The sequence below is a fragment of the Nanorana parkeri genome, unplaced genomic scaffold, assembly GCF_000935625.1.
Source record: "Nanorana parkeri isolate BGI_ZX_2015 unplaced genomic scaffold, ASM93562v1 scaffold20, whole genome shotgun sequence".
NCBI classification, from domain to species: Eukaryota; Metazoa; Chordata; class Amphibia; order Anura; family Dicroglossidae; genus Nanorana; species Nanorana parkeri.
Window position 1 is genome coordinate 537,167 of NW_017306288.1, and position 16,408 is coordinate 553,574.

The 16,408-nt window shown below is 44.0% G+C and overlaps 1 protein-coding gene across 1 annotated transcript in view; it reads right to left on the bottom strand.

Annotated features, from left to right (window-relative positions):
* SLC38A6 (solute carrier family 38 member 6) overlaps positions 1-16,408 on the bottom strand; it is a 59,908-nt gene that overhangs the window by 38,297 nt on the left and 5,203 nt on the right. The window contains exons 3-6 of the mRNA XM_018562526.1: positions 13,905-14,031; positions 10,506-10,579; positions 8,363-8,415; positions 7,917-7,956 (exon numbers count right to left, since the gene is read on the bottom strand). Coding sequence (XP_018418028.1) covers positions 7,917-7,956; positions 8,363-8,415; positions 10,506-10,579; positions 13,905-14,031 — 294 coding nt within the window. The remainder of the gene's footprint in view (positions 1-7,916; positions 7,957-8,362; positions 8,416-10,505; positions 10,580-13,904; positions 14,032-16,408) is intronic.

Consider the following 16,408-nt stretch of genomic DNA (forward strand, 5'->3'; position numbering starts at 1 on the left):
GGGGGGGGGGGGGGTCACTACACCTGTAGACATACACCCCTATTAACAGACTGATCATCTTGTAGAAAAACAGTGTGTAGAGCATGCTTTTGCAAATTTATTTTTTTAGCTTTTGACTAGCTTCAAGCAGCTTTGATGAAGCCCTCAATGAAAGCTTCAGATTCAGTTAGGGGATATTAAACACATATCTTAATAGGAGTGCTGAGTGCCACCATAAACAAGCTGCTAGCAGACGTCAGTAGACTTTCAACAAGCTTCAAGTAAAGCTGCTAGCTGAAGCATGCTAGCAGATAGTTTAAAGCAGAGGCAGACAACTTAAAAGGAGAACAATGGCGGTAAGGCTTTTCCCAATAGTTCTCCTTAGGGTAACGGGAGGACACAAACTAGCATCCTCCCGTCACCCTAGGCTCAATATACCGCGAGCTGTAGCTCGCGGTATACTGAGACGCCGCAGTATACCGCAAGCTGCTGCTCGTGGTATACTGAGACGCTGCAGTTGAAGCGGATCCCGACAATTGTCTGGATCCGCCCAGCTGCGTGACTGACAGCTGGCTCTGCCTATCTAGAGGCAGAGCCAGATGTACCCGCCCCCTCCCCCGTCCCTTTTGCCAGTGAGCGCTGGCGGATCGGAGAGGGGAGGGGGGAATCCAGCCCCTCCCCTGTCACGGCAGAGAGCCGTGACAGGATCGAGAGGTGAGCGAACGCCGGTATGTATTCGCTCATCTCCTGATCTACTGAGCCGACCTGTGACAGTCTCATTGTCACAGGTCGGCTAGAACTATGAGGTGAGTGAAAAGCACTCACCTCATGGTTCTCCTTTAATATGGATTTAGGAGCCAGCCTGTCCAATCCAGGAGTCCGCAATATTTTTTTTTTTTTAGGAGCCAACTCCATTGACAACAACTAGAGGAAACCTCAAAAGTTAGGTACCAGCTGTAATTTTTAAGGAGCATTGGCTACCCGGCTCCTGGAATTTGTCCAGCCCTGGATTAAAAGTGGTGTGCTTAACCACACCAAAAACTGTAGCTTTTCTTTACTGTTTGCTGTACACATGGTTCTTAGACAAGCCAAAGTCTATATGAATAAGGCCACATTGGCAAAAATGGTCAGACCAGGTATCTATGATTTTATATTTTAAGCTACCTTTAGTACTTATTGACAATTGGAAAAATGACTCATTGGACTGCCAATTCTTACAGGGTTATTCCCAAAAGGTTGAAGAGTTTGGAGAAGGCAGGAGAAGTGGCCATCTAGGACAACATAGATGAACTGGAAAGTGAGCTGAATTGGAGAATTTTTCCAGTTCAGCTATGTTGTCCTAGATTGTTCACTTCTCCTGTCTTCACCCTTTTAGGAAAAGCACTGTTAGTGTTAGGAGTCACATGTGGCATCAATGTTTCATTCCATGTTTACAATAAGACAAAAAGGAAAAAAAAAATGACTACTACAGTCTCTCCATGCTAAGCAGTCATGTATACCATAAGCCCACCAGGAGGATCCTTTAAGTACAAGGCCTCAAAGTGTACCGGTCATATACAATGAAGGCAGTCACTTTGTGGGCATATATTTTAAGGAATGCACCACCAGGACCCAGTGACATTACCTTGGTATGAAGTCTCCTTGTAACATTCAAAACCCCCGGGAGCATAGGTAGTGTACAGATCAGGGCAAAGTGTTGTCCCCGCAACGTGTAGCTGTCATGTAGCTGAGATTTGCAGAGCTTTTGCAGGCTCTCTTCCTTCACTAGACATGAAAGGATTTTAAGTTGTCACCTTTTACAGAAAAAGCAGAGTTCTTTCACTCTTATCAGAGAAGCAGCAGCTACACATGTGACAGGGGAAGGGACATGTTAGCTTTACTCAACAATAAATTCATTATCCTACATAAAAGACACAATGGGGCATTGAAATCAAGAGGCGTTCCGGAAGCAAAACGGTGCCTATGTTTAAACAAGGATTTTGGTCTAATCATTATAAAAGGAAGATTTTAGAGGGGCAATCCACTACCAGTAAATACATCAGGGGGAATTTATCAAAACTGGAGCAGAAGGAATCTGGAGCAGTTGCCAATAGTGACCAATCCCCTTCTATCTTTCATTTTCAAAGCTTTTGAAAAGCTTAACTAAACAAACTGAAGAGAGAAGCTCATTGGTTGCCATAACCAACTGCTCCAGATTCTGTCTGCTCCAGTTTTGATACATTTCCCCAATCATATACATACTTATGGAGAAAAACTGCTATGCAAACCCAATTCCTCATACAAACAAAAACATACTGTACAATGCTTATGCTAGCAACCATCTATGCATCATGACATTGCACAGCTTGGCCAGTTTATGGTGGAGCAAAACTTAGGAAAGCTCATAGTGCACTACGGGAATGGAGCATTTCCCCCCTCAGTTGAGTAGAGCTGCAACAGTTAATCGATTTAGTCGATTAAAATCGACGATTGAAAACGTTGGCAACGTTTTCGATCGTCGATTCGTCGGCTATCGATTGATTTACCTGTTCGGGGCTGTTCCGGGCTCCACATGCGGCCTGAGCCACACGAGATATCCTCAGCACTAATGAAGGATTGGACAAACTGCCAACTTAAAATGTAAATTAAGTGCATGTGTGGGACAGTCTAGAATGAAACATTTGCACACTATGAGAACTTTTTAATGGGCATAACTGAGCATTTATCCCTTGCAGTGTGTGTGTGTGTGTGTGTGGTCACTATGTCACCCTGAAGACAGGACCCTGCGTGGCCTCTGAAACATTGGCTAATGGACTCAATGTGACGTATAGTGAATAAATCTATGCAGCTTAGGATGTTATCACTATAAAGAAAAACTCCGGGCACACATTTTTATTAACCCTTTCAGTGGAGCTACCCCCGTACTGCAAGGGTCATCTGACCGTTTTCGTCTAGGTTCACCTGATCCTCAGAGCAAGCTGGTTCTTACTCCCCATTCACACCTAGACATTTTAGGAACGTGCATCAAATGCGAATAAAAATGTGCACTTTGACAGACGTTCCCAAAACGCGCACAAATACAAAACACGCTTGCATTGCCGTAATATACGAACAGACCGCACTATCCAGAGAATTGCAATACTTCAGACTTTATTGAAATTCACAGCAAATCCAGTGTAACAGTGGATAAAAGTGTATGAAACCGCTATGAATAAGCCTACGGGTGAAACAGGTAAGAGGTTGTAGCTGGTTGGGGGTATTTGGTATTTGCCGTTTTATACACTGTTATACTGGATTTGCTGGGAATTTCAATAAAGTCCGTAGTATTGGAATTCTCTGGATAGTGCGGTCTGTTCGTATACTACATTGCAAGGTAGAGATGCACCTGTTAGACCAGCACCTAAGGAGTCCTGATGGCGGCTAAGAAATTGGAGCAGTGAGATTTCCTTTGCCTCTACGCTTGCATTGCCATTACTAGTTATTGGCTCCCCAAACACGTCCGAGAAATGGGGAGTAAAAACGTGCACAAACGTGTGGAGAAAAAAAAAACAAAAAAAAAAAACTCAGGATGTTTCAGACTTTTCTACATGAGCGTTTTTTCTGCACATACAGGAACCCATTGAAATCAATGGGAATGTGCAGCAAACGCGGAAAGAAAACACACGCGACTGTGACGCATGTCCGCAGAACGTCTATGTGTGAATGGAGACTTAGAATGGTCCCTTCCACCTTGCTCCCCCTCCGCTGCAGCAGTCTCAGGTCCCTGACCCATCACGTTCTATGCACCGTGTATAGGATGTGAGGACTCTGCGGGACATACCACCCCTGAAGCGTAGGGATTGGGTGAGTATAACTTTGCTGTAGTCGCAAAAATTAGCAGTTAACCCTTTGCAGTGTGGGGGTAGTGCAAGGATTAATAAAGTGTGCCCGGAGTTATGCTTTAAGGTCTGGGAAGCCGACAACTCCTGAAAAGAATTTTACACGACCACCTTCAGAAGAGCACCTGTCCTTACTAGACCTCAGCCGTGGTAGCATTCAGGTATAATCAGCTCATAGACATGCCTGAAGCCAGTTGCTGTTGCTTACATATGGATGGGATATAAGATGGTTATACACATACAACATCAGTGTGAGGTTTCCTGAGGATAGCACAGACAGACCACAGTAAACAATGACTTCCAGAACATGTGTTTATAAAGTGTAACTAATGGAACAGTGCATGGTCTGGAAGCTTTGCCTGCTCGGTCTCCATCCAGAGGGAGACAGAAACATGCAAAGCGTAAAGGTGTTGGCTTCCTTGTTGTTTCAAGTGTTCATAAGGAGAATTACACGGTCTGCAGAGCCTGCCCTTTAAGCCTGGGAGTCACCCTCGGATAAAATGGGGGCTTCTGATAAAGTCGTAAAACATATTAAAGTCTTGTGAGAAAGGAAAAAACTCACTTGAGCACAAGAAAAGGTTCCCGATTCATACAAAGTGGAGCCGGTGTTACTTATGGCAACTAACCAAACTCCAAAGTGTTATTTTTCTAACCTGACAGCCGGGATCTGAAGTTCCTTTTGCATTTTGCCATTTATTTACATGGCAAAGAAATTATATTCAGCTCTGTGGTATAACTAGCACGCAGAGGTGAACTCAAAGCAGATAAAGAGATTTTAAAAGGCAAAACATTTCTTTTTAAATGTTAGATAGAAGGAAGGGTAAAAAAACCCTGTCTGTTTTATTTTTTGCTGTCTGTTGGGGCAGTTTTCCTTCACTTCCTGTGCTGCGCACACAACAGGAAGCGAGAAGAAAGATCTCCAAAGTAATAGGAGTTCTCTTCCTGGGCAGTTATCACCAAAACAGGTGTACCAATTGGAAGATTCAGATCCGGGCTTTAACTTAAGCATTCCCTAATTCTCTATTTCTTCTTCCTGAGCAATTCCTTGGTGGATTTGCAAATGAGTTTTGAATCATTATCAATAGGGATGTCCCAATACCACTCTTTCAAGACCAAGACCAAGTACTTTCCTTCAGGTACTTGCCAATACCAATTACCGATACTTTTTCTTACATGGGGCATGTGACATTTTTTTCTAAAACAATACAGACTAATTATTTTAGGGCACTTTCTCACCAGGCTGGGTCTAGATGTCACCAGGGCTGCCAATGAATCTCTCCAGGGCTGCGTACAGATCTCACCAGGCTGCGTACAGATCTCACCAGGGGTGCCAATGAATCTCACCAGGGGTGCCAATGAGTTTCTCCAGGGTTGCGCCCAGATGTCACCAGGACCGATAATGAGTCTCTCCAGGGCTGCGTACAGATGTCACCAGGGCTGCCTATTGAGTCTCTCCAGCGCTGCATACAGATGTCACCAGGGCTGCATATTGCGTCTCTCCACGGCTCTGCTGACAGGTGCTGGGCTGAGCCCTCTCTACAGGCACATAGCGAGCCGAACGGAGCGGGGGCCTGCCTTGGGCACGCCCCAAGGCTGTATTCACGGTGTGGGGCTGCCTCGAGCTGTGCTTGCGCCAGGAAGGAGGAGATGTGGGACCTGGCAGGCAGTGTCAAAGACAGCTATTGCCACGTCCCCGGAAGGCTACCTCAGGACCCCACAAGCGTGGGATCTGAGGCAGCCGATCTGATTAAAAAATTTAGAGGGCCAGGATCGGCCTTCAGTATTGGGGCATTTTCACAAGTACTTGTGAAAATGCCCTGTATCGGCCCCGATACCCATACTAGTATTGGTATTGGGACATCCCTAATTATCATGTTGAAAGAAGAATTTTAGGTCATCTTTAACTTTTGGACAAATGGCCTCACATTCTCAAGGACAGTTTGATATAAACTTTTGTGATAAACGAATAGCCGCACACCGAAGGATCACCACATAAAACCAACTTTATTCAGATCCTGCCATGACGCAGTGCCTGCATTGCGCCCCTCAAATGCATTTCATGGGCTTAATCGTGTACACTTTGATATAATGCAGAATGTATAGATGACTTAATCACTGCAAGCTACACAGGCCTTGAAGCAGCAAAGCAACTCCAAATAATAACATTTCCGCCACCATGCTTCACGATTGTTATGCGGTTCCTCTCCTGAAATAGTGTCTTTGATTTGTGGCAAACATGTCTGTTACTGTGGCCAAACAACTCTATCATTCATTTATCAGTGTTCAGTACATTGTTCCAGAAGGTCTGGTCTTTTCCTAGATGTTCAATGGCAAGCTCTTTGCTTATAGGTTCAATGGAAAACTGTGATCTTGCTCGAATGTTCTTTTTTCGACAGCAAAGGCTTGTTCTCAACACATGTATCATGCAAGTTAAATTGATGCAATCTCTTTCTGATTATAGATGCATGCAATTTATGCCTAAGCCTTGCAGGAGTTACCTGAACACCTTGTAATGAAATTGTGAGGTTCTTGGAGACTTCTTATAGCAGGCTGCACAGGTCAGCTCTTGGGTTGCAATTGCTGAGCTGGCCAGTCCTGGACAAATTAGTAGCCGTTTGAAATCTACACCACTTGGTAGATCATTTCTTTCGCAGTAGAATGATTGATCTCAAATCATTTGGCAATCATTTTAAAGGGCCTTATCAGACTTAAAGGCATCGACAACTTTCTTTTTGAGGCCCTTTGGAGAGCTCTGTGGGCCTTGTTATGATGACACCGCACTTCAGTAGCAAAGAGAACAGGCCCTAGCTTTGCAAGGTTTAAATAGGAAATGTTCCACCTGCATATGCCCTGAAGAGGTTCTAATCATTGGCACCTAATCTGGAACACCCAAATCTAATTTAATGAATTAAAGTGGTGGTAAATATGGGGTGTACTTACTTTTTCCACATGACAAATCTGCATTTTTGTTTATTTAGATAAAAATGAATAAACCAGATCAATGTTATGTGCCATTTGTTTAAGTATATCACCTGTATCTGTAGGCACTAGGGATGCACCGATACCAAGTACCATACTCGGTACAAGTACAGATACTTTTCCAGCTCCAAGACTAAAGTAGAGAAAAATTCAAAAGTGAGGAGGCAGCTGTCATTTGTAAGGAGTGCGCGGAGCTCCTGGGATTTGTGCATCTCTGTTTTAATGTATGATTTTGTGTTTATAACTATATATTAGGGATGCATTTTTGCAAGTACAAGTACTGATACTTGCCCAAGTACTCAGACACAAGTACCGATACATTGTTGTTTATTGTCATGTGACATTTTTCTAAAACAATACAGACCAATTTCAGGACAGTGGTGGAGCGCCAGAGCTAGGTCCAAGCGGCAACCCTGGTAGTTCTCAAGTATCGGCGCATCCCTAGTAGGCACTGTTTGAATGCTCAAATCTATTGAAAAAGTCAACAATTTCCATGGGGTGTACTTACTTTTTCACATAACTATATCCACATTTCGACCTACATGATTATATTTTTGTTCATCCATTAGTACTTTTTTTTACAAGGTTAAACATTTATATTCAGGTTTAAAAAAGGAGAACTATGAGGTAAGTGCTTTTCACTCACCTCATAGTTCTAGCCGACCTGTGGCAATGAGACTGTCACACGTCGGCTTAGTAGATCGGGAGGTGAGCGAACACCGGCGTTCGCTCACCTCTCGATCCTGTCACAGCTCTCTGCCGTGACAGGGGAGGGGCTGGATTCCCCCCACCCCGCTAGCGCTGACTGGCGGAACGGATGGGGGAGGGTACAGCTGGCTCTGCCTTTAGATAGGCAGAGCCAGCTGTCACTCACGCATCTGGGCGGATCCAGACATAGTTGTCGGGATCTGCTTCAGCTGCGTCATCTCAGTATACCGCGAGCAGTAGCTGTGGCGTCTCAGTATACCGCGAGCTGTAGCGGTGACGGGAGGACGCTAGTTTGTGTCCTCCCGTTACCCTAAGGAAAACTATGGGGAAAAGCCTTAACCCCATAGTTCTCCTTTAACGTTCCTTCAACTTGTAGTAAATTGTAGCTCTTACCTCCGATATTCTGAATAAGAATGGTGCTTGCCACAATGATCTAAACAGAAAAAGATATAAATAATATGTCATGTAAAAATAAAATCAGCCATTATGTCTGGCAGCTCTAAAAGACTGACTGCAAATAAAATCATGTGGTTGTTTGCTCCACAATGGAAACCAAATGATTGCGCTTTTTCTAGTAACAAATTAAATCCGGGTATTGAGGATCTTACGGGGAAAAAACAATCATTGATGTGCTTCGCTAATTACATGGAGGCTTCTGAATATATGGCACAGAACAAATGCAAAACTATTTTTTTCTAATGCAAAATGGTCTTGAAGAATCACTGGGATGTGAATAGTCTGAGATTCGTGTGACTTATGTTGTATAGGAGAATGTATTTCTAGGATATTCTGATTTCAGTAATAGCGATATAAGCAAATGGGGGGAAAAAAACTAATACCTTTCCAGGTGAACCAAATGCGATGAGGCCAAGATCCTCATAGGACGTAACAGCTGGAGATATAACAAAGAGTTACTAAAAACCTAAACAAGATATAATTTTTCACTTATAGTCTCACATTTCTATAAACAGAAATAAATACAGGGCTGCGGAAATTTTGGGAAAAACTATTTCTCCAAGGACTAAAGCGGGGGACCCAATCTATGTGTCCCTACTTGTAATTTTAACCAAAACCAAATTTAGCTGTGCTAAGAAGACTTCCCGTTGGTCAGTGCAGTCAGGTGACTGTCCTGACCAATGTGTGCCCGCAATTTGCGAGCGGAATTCACAATCCATTGTGCAGAGCTGCTCTGGACAGCAGTGCGGAGTGCAGCTAGTACACCCATACTGGCGGAGGGAAAGGACCGTTCACCAAAAGGTAAGTACAGGTGGAGGGGGGCGGGGGGAGAAGCCAGATTTGATCAGGTAATTCCATTTTCCCAAGTTACTTGGGAAAGTGAACTCACCCTTTAGGGCAGGTTCACACCGTTTTCCGGACAAGATCTGGTCCGAAAAATGGTGTGGACCTGCCGCAGATCCAGTGCATTCAAGACCACTGAGACATGCAGTATTTGTCTGGAACAGACTGCACTGGTGTGAAGAGAGGCTTGAAATAGCATAGTGATACATTAAGATGCATTTTGGGTCCGGAAACAATCTGGTCTGGTCTGGAGATGATCTGGATGTGGTGTGTATGGGCCGTAAATGCACATTGTGTATGTGTTAGAGTGCTGCTGCCCAACTACCACAATATGGCACCTGTTCTTCTCTATGGGAGTACGCGGCAGCATGCTCACCCGAACTGCACGTCCATGCAGGTGTCCCTGCTCGGACGCAGACATGATCCATCCTGTTAGTATACGAGTAGAGACATCCGCACCGACATGCAGAAAATAGGAGAAACCAAAACACCATATACTTACTTGTTGGCAAGTGACAACAACAATCTTTTCTCTCTTGCAAAGCTATGGCCACCGATATTTACGGGTATGTCGGATGTTGTGTCCCTCCGAACAGCTGCTACACAAGTACTGTGCTGACATAGCAGCCTATCAAAGGAAATCCAGGAATAGCCGCACTCCAAGGGTCCTCGCCGAAGATAAAAATCTTTATTTATGGAGCAAATATATACTGTTAGTTCCTCTGTACATATGCTCAACCTCCAAACACGTTTCACCAAACCGGCTAACTCACAGAGATAGCATGACTGAGTAAGCCATAATGGTGAAACGGGTTAGTGCTTTCGAAAATGTGGAGAGGAACAGTATGTATTTGCTCCATAAATAAAGATTTTTATCTTCGGTGGGGAACGTTGGAGTGCGGCTATTTCTGGATTTGATTGCCATAGGCAGCGGCGCGCTTGTTTGTCTACACCTGGGATGCAATTACAGTGTAAGCCAGTTCTGGAATTTGAGCAGTGTTTGCTGTGGATTACCTAAGGGGAGGTTCAAACCATTTTCCGGACCAGATCTGGTCTGGAAAATGGTGTGAGCCTGCCGCAGTTCCAGTGCATTCAAGACCAGACACAATGAGACTTGCAGTATTTTTCTGGTCTGGAACGGACTGCGCTGGTGTGAACAGAGGCCTAAAATAGCATAGGGATACATGAAGATGCATTTTGGGTCCAGAAACAATCTGGTCAGGTCTGGAGATGATCTGTATGTGGTGTGAATGGGCCCTAAAACCTGCCAAAAGGAACCACAATGCCCAGCAGGGGGACACCCTATCCAACAAACCCCAATAAGGAAAATGCAGTAACAAACAGTAAGGGTGCAGACAGCAGCATGATGACATCATCATGCTGAACTCCCAAAACTTTGTTATTTCAGAGTCCTGGCTGATCAAAGTTCCATCTCTACATTTTAAATGAAACGTGAAACAGCTTTTGAAATGACATTAACATGTTAAAGCTTTTATGAGATTTAGTGATTGGGCTTACATCTACTTTAAAGCAGCCCTGGACAACAGGTGGCATTCAGGCAAAGCTTTTAGTAGATGAATGATGAGAGCCTGAGAAATACAAGAATAAGCCACTGTGTCATTATTTAATACCTTTCCAGTGTATGAGTGCTTACCATGCAAACCAACAAAAATGAAAACTTACCAGTTTGAATGCATAAACGGAGCAACAAGTGAATGGAGTACGCAGCCAACAGTGCCACTATCAACAGCAGAACACTAGGAAAGAATAAAGAAGACAGAAAGAAGTTCAATAGTCACCTTGAGATGGAGATACAGATATATTTCTGTTTCAGCAAGAATGTTGACTAAAAGGGAAGCCGCCATATGTTTTGTTTGCGCGAATGATGACGAAAAAGCCTTTTGATGACAAAGTTAGCCTAGCTGAGAAAAAGCTGACACTAAGTTACAAAATAAACTATGTGCAAGGCTCATGAACCTCCTGAATATCTATATGTATATTGATCTATCTAAATAGAGACACACACACGCACTCAAAAGGAGCGGCCCTGAGAGAAAAAGTTATCTCTCAGGTCCGCTCCTCTGCTCAGTAGGGTTTCAATAGCTAGTCTGCTATTGACTATTGCAATTTGAAATAGCTAAAAGCAGGCTGGCTATTGAAACCTTGGCCACCAAGCAGAGGCGCGGACCTGAGAGAAAACGTTCCATCTCAGGGCCGCTCCTCTGCTTGGTGGGCAAGGTTTCAATAGCCAGCCTGCTACTGGCTGTTTCAATTTGCAATAGCCGACTAGCTATTGAAACCCCACCTACTGAGCAGAGGAGCAGATCTGAGAGTGAAAGTTCTCTCTGAGGTCCGCTCCTCTGCTCAGTGGGTGGGCACAATAGCCAGCCTGCTATTGGCTATTGCAATTTGAAATAGCCAATAGCAGGCTGGCTATTTCTCCCCATTGTTTACATTCTGCTGCCGACCTCGAAAATCTAGCCGCTGGCCGGCAGTGAGAGGCAAACAAAGAATTTATTTAGCAACTAAAAACATTTGTTTGTTAACAAAAAATTTTAGTGTACTGTCCACTAAGCAACTGGCAATTTTTTTTAGTGTCCATCAAGTCACCGGCAAAAAAAAAAAGAAAAAAGAAAACTGAGCATATGTTATTCCCTTGATTTTTGTTTTTGCGGGTTGCTTGAGAGTGTCAGTTGCTTGAATGCTGGATAATGGGGTTTACTGTAGTTCAATATTGCTACCCTTTAAACAGAGGGCTGTTCAGCGATTAATAAATAAAAATGTCGACGTCAGAATTAAGGCTGAACCTTTATTCAAAACCAGCATTGCTGAGACCGACTGATTATTAGGACATAACTCAACATCTCTTTCATCTCAGCACTGGCTGATCATCGATAAGGATTCAGACTTCACACAGCCCTTTGTTAACAAGCTGAGGGAGCCCCGGAATAGCTTCTTTTTCAAGTGGAATGAGTTTAAGGATCCATTTTAAAGCAAGAACACATTGTAGTATGCAGCATTACGAGTACTTGTCATTGACATACAGGGTATAAAGAATAAGCGTTCTCCAGAGGTGGATGGAAGTTGTTAGGAAACATGAAGTCATGAAAACAGTCAGCTAGCAGAAAATGCTGACCAGCTTCCTCTTTTATTACATTTCAAAGCCACAGAAATTGCTGTATTTGTTACAAGTATTAATGTGCACTCTGCACTATTAACACCCAAGTAGCTGTGCTGTAGATATTTAGATATACATACATATATACACACACAAAAGATAATGTCGAACAACGAAAATCACAAAGTGTGTGACTTCCACACATGCACCACTTGGGCAGATCCATTCTCAGATATACATGACCCATTAGTAGGCATGTTAAAAAAAGTGCTTCCTATAGTAGTGTCGTTGGTACTGGACGATATATTGGAAAATCGGACTTCTTCAGCTCCCTATAACTCTCGTTTGTTTCTCACAAGTATGAGGTATGGCCAGTTTAACTTTAAACCTACCTTCCACCCCACCTGACCCGACTTCCACGTCTCAGTGTACCCGTAGTGTGATGTAAAAACAGAATCCCTTCTGGGTGATCAATGTACATTGGAAGGATTTTAACAAACTTTGTTGCAGACATGGTGTAAACAAGCCCTAAAACAATATCAATACTAAAGGAACTTAGTGGCATTCTGTATTATAAAGATTGCAGTCAGGAAGGCATTATAATACGCTCCACTAGCTGATGACCCTTTTATCTTCCTTGTCTTCCTTGACAGCATTAGGGACGTCTCTGAATGTCAATGTGGCAGACAGCTTCTGAAGAGCAGCCCAGAGGCAGATTACCTTGCATGAATTCAGAATATGTACTATGCACAGCAGCCACCTGTATATACATGGAAGTACACACTCACGGGAAACCTAGATTAGACCCACTCTGGCCTTCCAGACTCCATTTCTGAAAGTCTACAGTTATGTACAAAGAAGGAAACAAAATGTATATCTATCTATCTATCTATGAGGTGCTCCCCATCAAACCCTGTCCCTAATTCCTTATATGTAGTAACAAAAAATGCCCAGGTGTTGCAGCACTAAATCTTCTCTATTTATTCATCAAAAAATAATTATGACATGATACGAAAGGGCCCTTTTGTATCATGTTATGATGATGATTATTTTTTGATGAATAAATAAAGAAGATTGAGTGCTGAGCACGTTAAAAATATTATGAATATCTGAATACAATGGGGGTGTTTTGCTAAAAACTGGATAACATTCTTAAACGGAATAGCTCACCAATATAAGAGCACTTAGAAATACAGCAGTTTACCAATTCGATGAAGCGCCACATTTTTGCATTGTCCACCAGTAACATGATTACCGTTACACTGTAATACATATTTATCCCCAGGCACTATAGATGTCTATCTGCAGTGTCTAGGCCTACTGACGTGTCAGCCCCATACAGTTTCTTTGTTAAAGTCTCAGTAATTTAAACATAATGTGACAAATCTGCTAACTGCTTGTCATTAGCAGAAAAATCAATCGGTTTCAGTCTGTGACACTGTATTTTCATGTCACATGTTACACGCTTCCTTTTATACTACCGTGTGTCTCAGAAAACCTACAAGACATGGGCTAACATATCTATACAGTATAAACAGGGTACTTATACACGAAAATATAAGCCACTAGTGCCGAAGATGACCCCTCCACTGGGAATGTATGCACGCTGGAATTCTACAGGTGGCTGCCCCACATCAGTCAGGGACACTGGAGTATCTGACAAAACATAGAAACAAACAGGGGGCGCCTTCACTAGTGTAGATGGTTTTTATTAAGCAAATGCAAAAGAAAGAGTAATACTGGGGGGCAGAGCTATGGCGGGCTGGGGGGTGCCTCACCCAGCACAGAAGGCACGGCACGTCACTGGCTTACACATGGTTGAGGATGTCATGAATTTTGTCATATGACAGTGCTGGGCCTGGAGATAGGCCACTCAACCCTGAGCAGTGCACCCTAAAAGGGGGTCACATGCTCTCCGACATGCCAGGTAAACAAGCTACAAAGAGTTAAATTGTATTAAATACCTGAAGCCAATGATTCCCGTGCTGGCCATAGCAAAAGATAGCCCCAGGATTCCACTTCCCATGATGGCATTCATTAGATTGAAGACTGAAAATCCAAAGGAGGCTCCGGGCGATGTCCTGCCCTGTGCTCGCTGCAAGACAGTAGCAAAACATGTCAAGTCTGTTCTTAAATCCGCCAAAACAGCTTACAGCTAATGGTATGCAATCAACGTAGGCCTGTCATGAAAGAAACACCTGCTGACCTCATTTTGAAAATGCCATTTGCCTGACTTTTCTTGCTTGGATTTTGATGAGATCCTGACCTGGAGCATGCATGCAGCTAATGAGAGTCAGAAATCCTCCCAAGGAGAGTGTATGTGTGCCATATACCAACCTCAATTGACAGCAATCACTAAAATAAAAAGCAGTCAACAGTCTGAATTCTACTATATGGGGCATTACAATGGACTGGTACTAAGTCAGATTCAGGTACATGCACTAGCTGCATTCAAATATACATTTAGAGACTGTTTAAGTAACACATAACTACATAAATTGGCGTTTTCTTTTATCTGCCTAGGGTTCAGCTTTAAAAAAAAAATGCTGAGGCTCCATCATCCCACGTCAGCATTTCTCAGGTTAAGAAATATATCACAAGGGCTGTAATCATATTACAAGGTCAGAAATTCAGCAGCACTATGCTACTCAAAGGGAATATGCATTTCAAGCGGATATACACAAAGCAGGATAGCCAAAGGGTTTTTAAAAACTGTCAGTAGACACAATGAGGTGGATTTACGAAGGGTGCATTCACACCAAAAGCAGAAGGAAATCGCAAGTCAACTGACAGATTTCCTTCCAATCTGTTGCGTTCTGATCTGTTTTTCAATGGATGCCAAGAGAAGGGCACTGAAAAATGAATGGCCGTGAATGGGGCTAGTTCACACTGCATCTGTTGCGTTACGTTGTGCTGAAAAAAAGTAGTGCTTGTTCTTTTTCTTTTCAGTGTAACGTAATGCCACACAACGGAACAGAGCGTTGTGAACAAGCCCCATTCATTTTTCTGGGCCTTTCCATTAGCATCCCTTAAAAAAACATATCGCAACACAACTGATCTGGTGTGAATGGGCCCGGAGGGCTAGCGTTCTGGCCTGATCCGATGCAGTTAGAAAAAAATAGTGCATGCTGCATTTCTTCTGACCGCACCAGTCCGGCACGCAGGCATTGATGTGCATTGAGTGCGGGCGATTGCACTGTGTCCGGGGGTGTGGCTGCGGTGCCATTGACTTCAATGCAACGCCACAAGCCCCCCCGCACCCCCCAGAACGCAGTGAGTCGGCCGGGATGCGATCCAGTGCGTTCCGGCACAAAATCGGGCCAAAACCCACTGAGGCTGGACTCATCTGTGATGAGCTGGACTGGGTGCTCGTTTAGCCCCTCATTCACACAAGAAACGGCTGGCCCATATCCGTGCTGCGTGCATGGCCGTATCGGGCAGCTCCAGGGAAGGACAGTTGCTGCATGTGATTTGTACGCAGCAGCTTGTTCTTCTATATAGGAAGACGCGGCCGTACGCCACTCTACGCTCACCTGAACTGCACATCTGTATGGGTGCGGGTGTCCCTGCTCGGACGCAGACAGGATCCATTTTGTCAGCGTACGAGTACGGACACCCGCCCGGACGTGCAGTTCGGGTGAGCGTACGGCCGCGTACTCCCATAGAGAAGGACAGGCTGCTGCGTACAATCACACGCAGTACCTGTCCTTCCCGGGAGCGGCCCGATACAGCTGTGCACACAGCACGGATCGGCCGTTTCTCATGTCAATGAGGGCTTAAGCGGATGAAGGTGGATTGACCTGGAGCAGCACTGTCTTTGGACTTTCTACATAGTGCTACTTCGCAGAAACACCAATCACTGGATTCCTTCTACCAGGGAAAATGACAAGCATGCCAAGTATTTCACTTTTGAATTAACACTAGGAAACCATGTAAAGGTGCAGTCACCATATACAAATGAGAAGTGGAAAAAGTTGTCTTGGTAATATTCTACTAGCCTTGTGTTGGATTGTCTGTCTCTCTGTATTGAAGATTAAGGGTCAGTTCACCCAGTAATGATACTCCATCGTTCAGTAGATAACCCACCTGACAGTCTCTTGTATCTCTGAGGACGAGATCTTTACACAGAATTCCTGGGTCTGCACACCTACTGTGGCCATCATGAATGGCTCCCTCTCTCTCTCTGTAATATATTGTATATTATGCAGCACGTAACACGAGGTGCTGGACCAAAGGTGAGCATGAGCCACTAAAGCTGGCCATACACCTATGGAGTATCTGCAGATTTTCTCTGGTCAGATGAAAAAGTGCAACAGATTACTCCATCTACGCTAACTGTGTGGATGGAGGAATCTCCCGCTGGGCCAAGCTTCAGTATCTTGCTAGTCGGCCCTGCTGGCTCTCCAAACACCTGAACAATGCCTGCATCCAATCAGATTATTCAGGTATTTTGAGAGCCAGCGGGGCC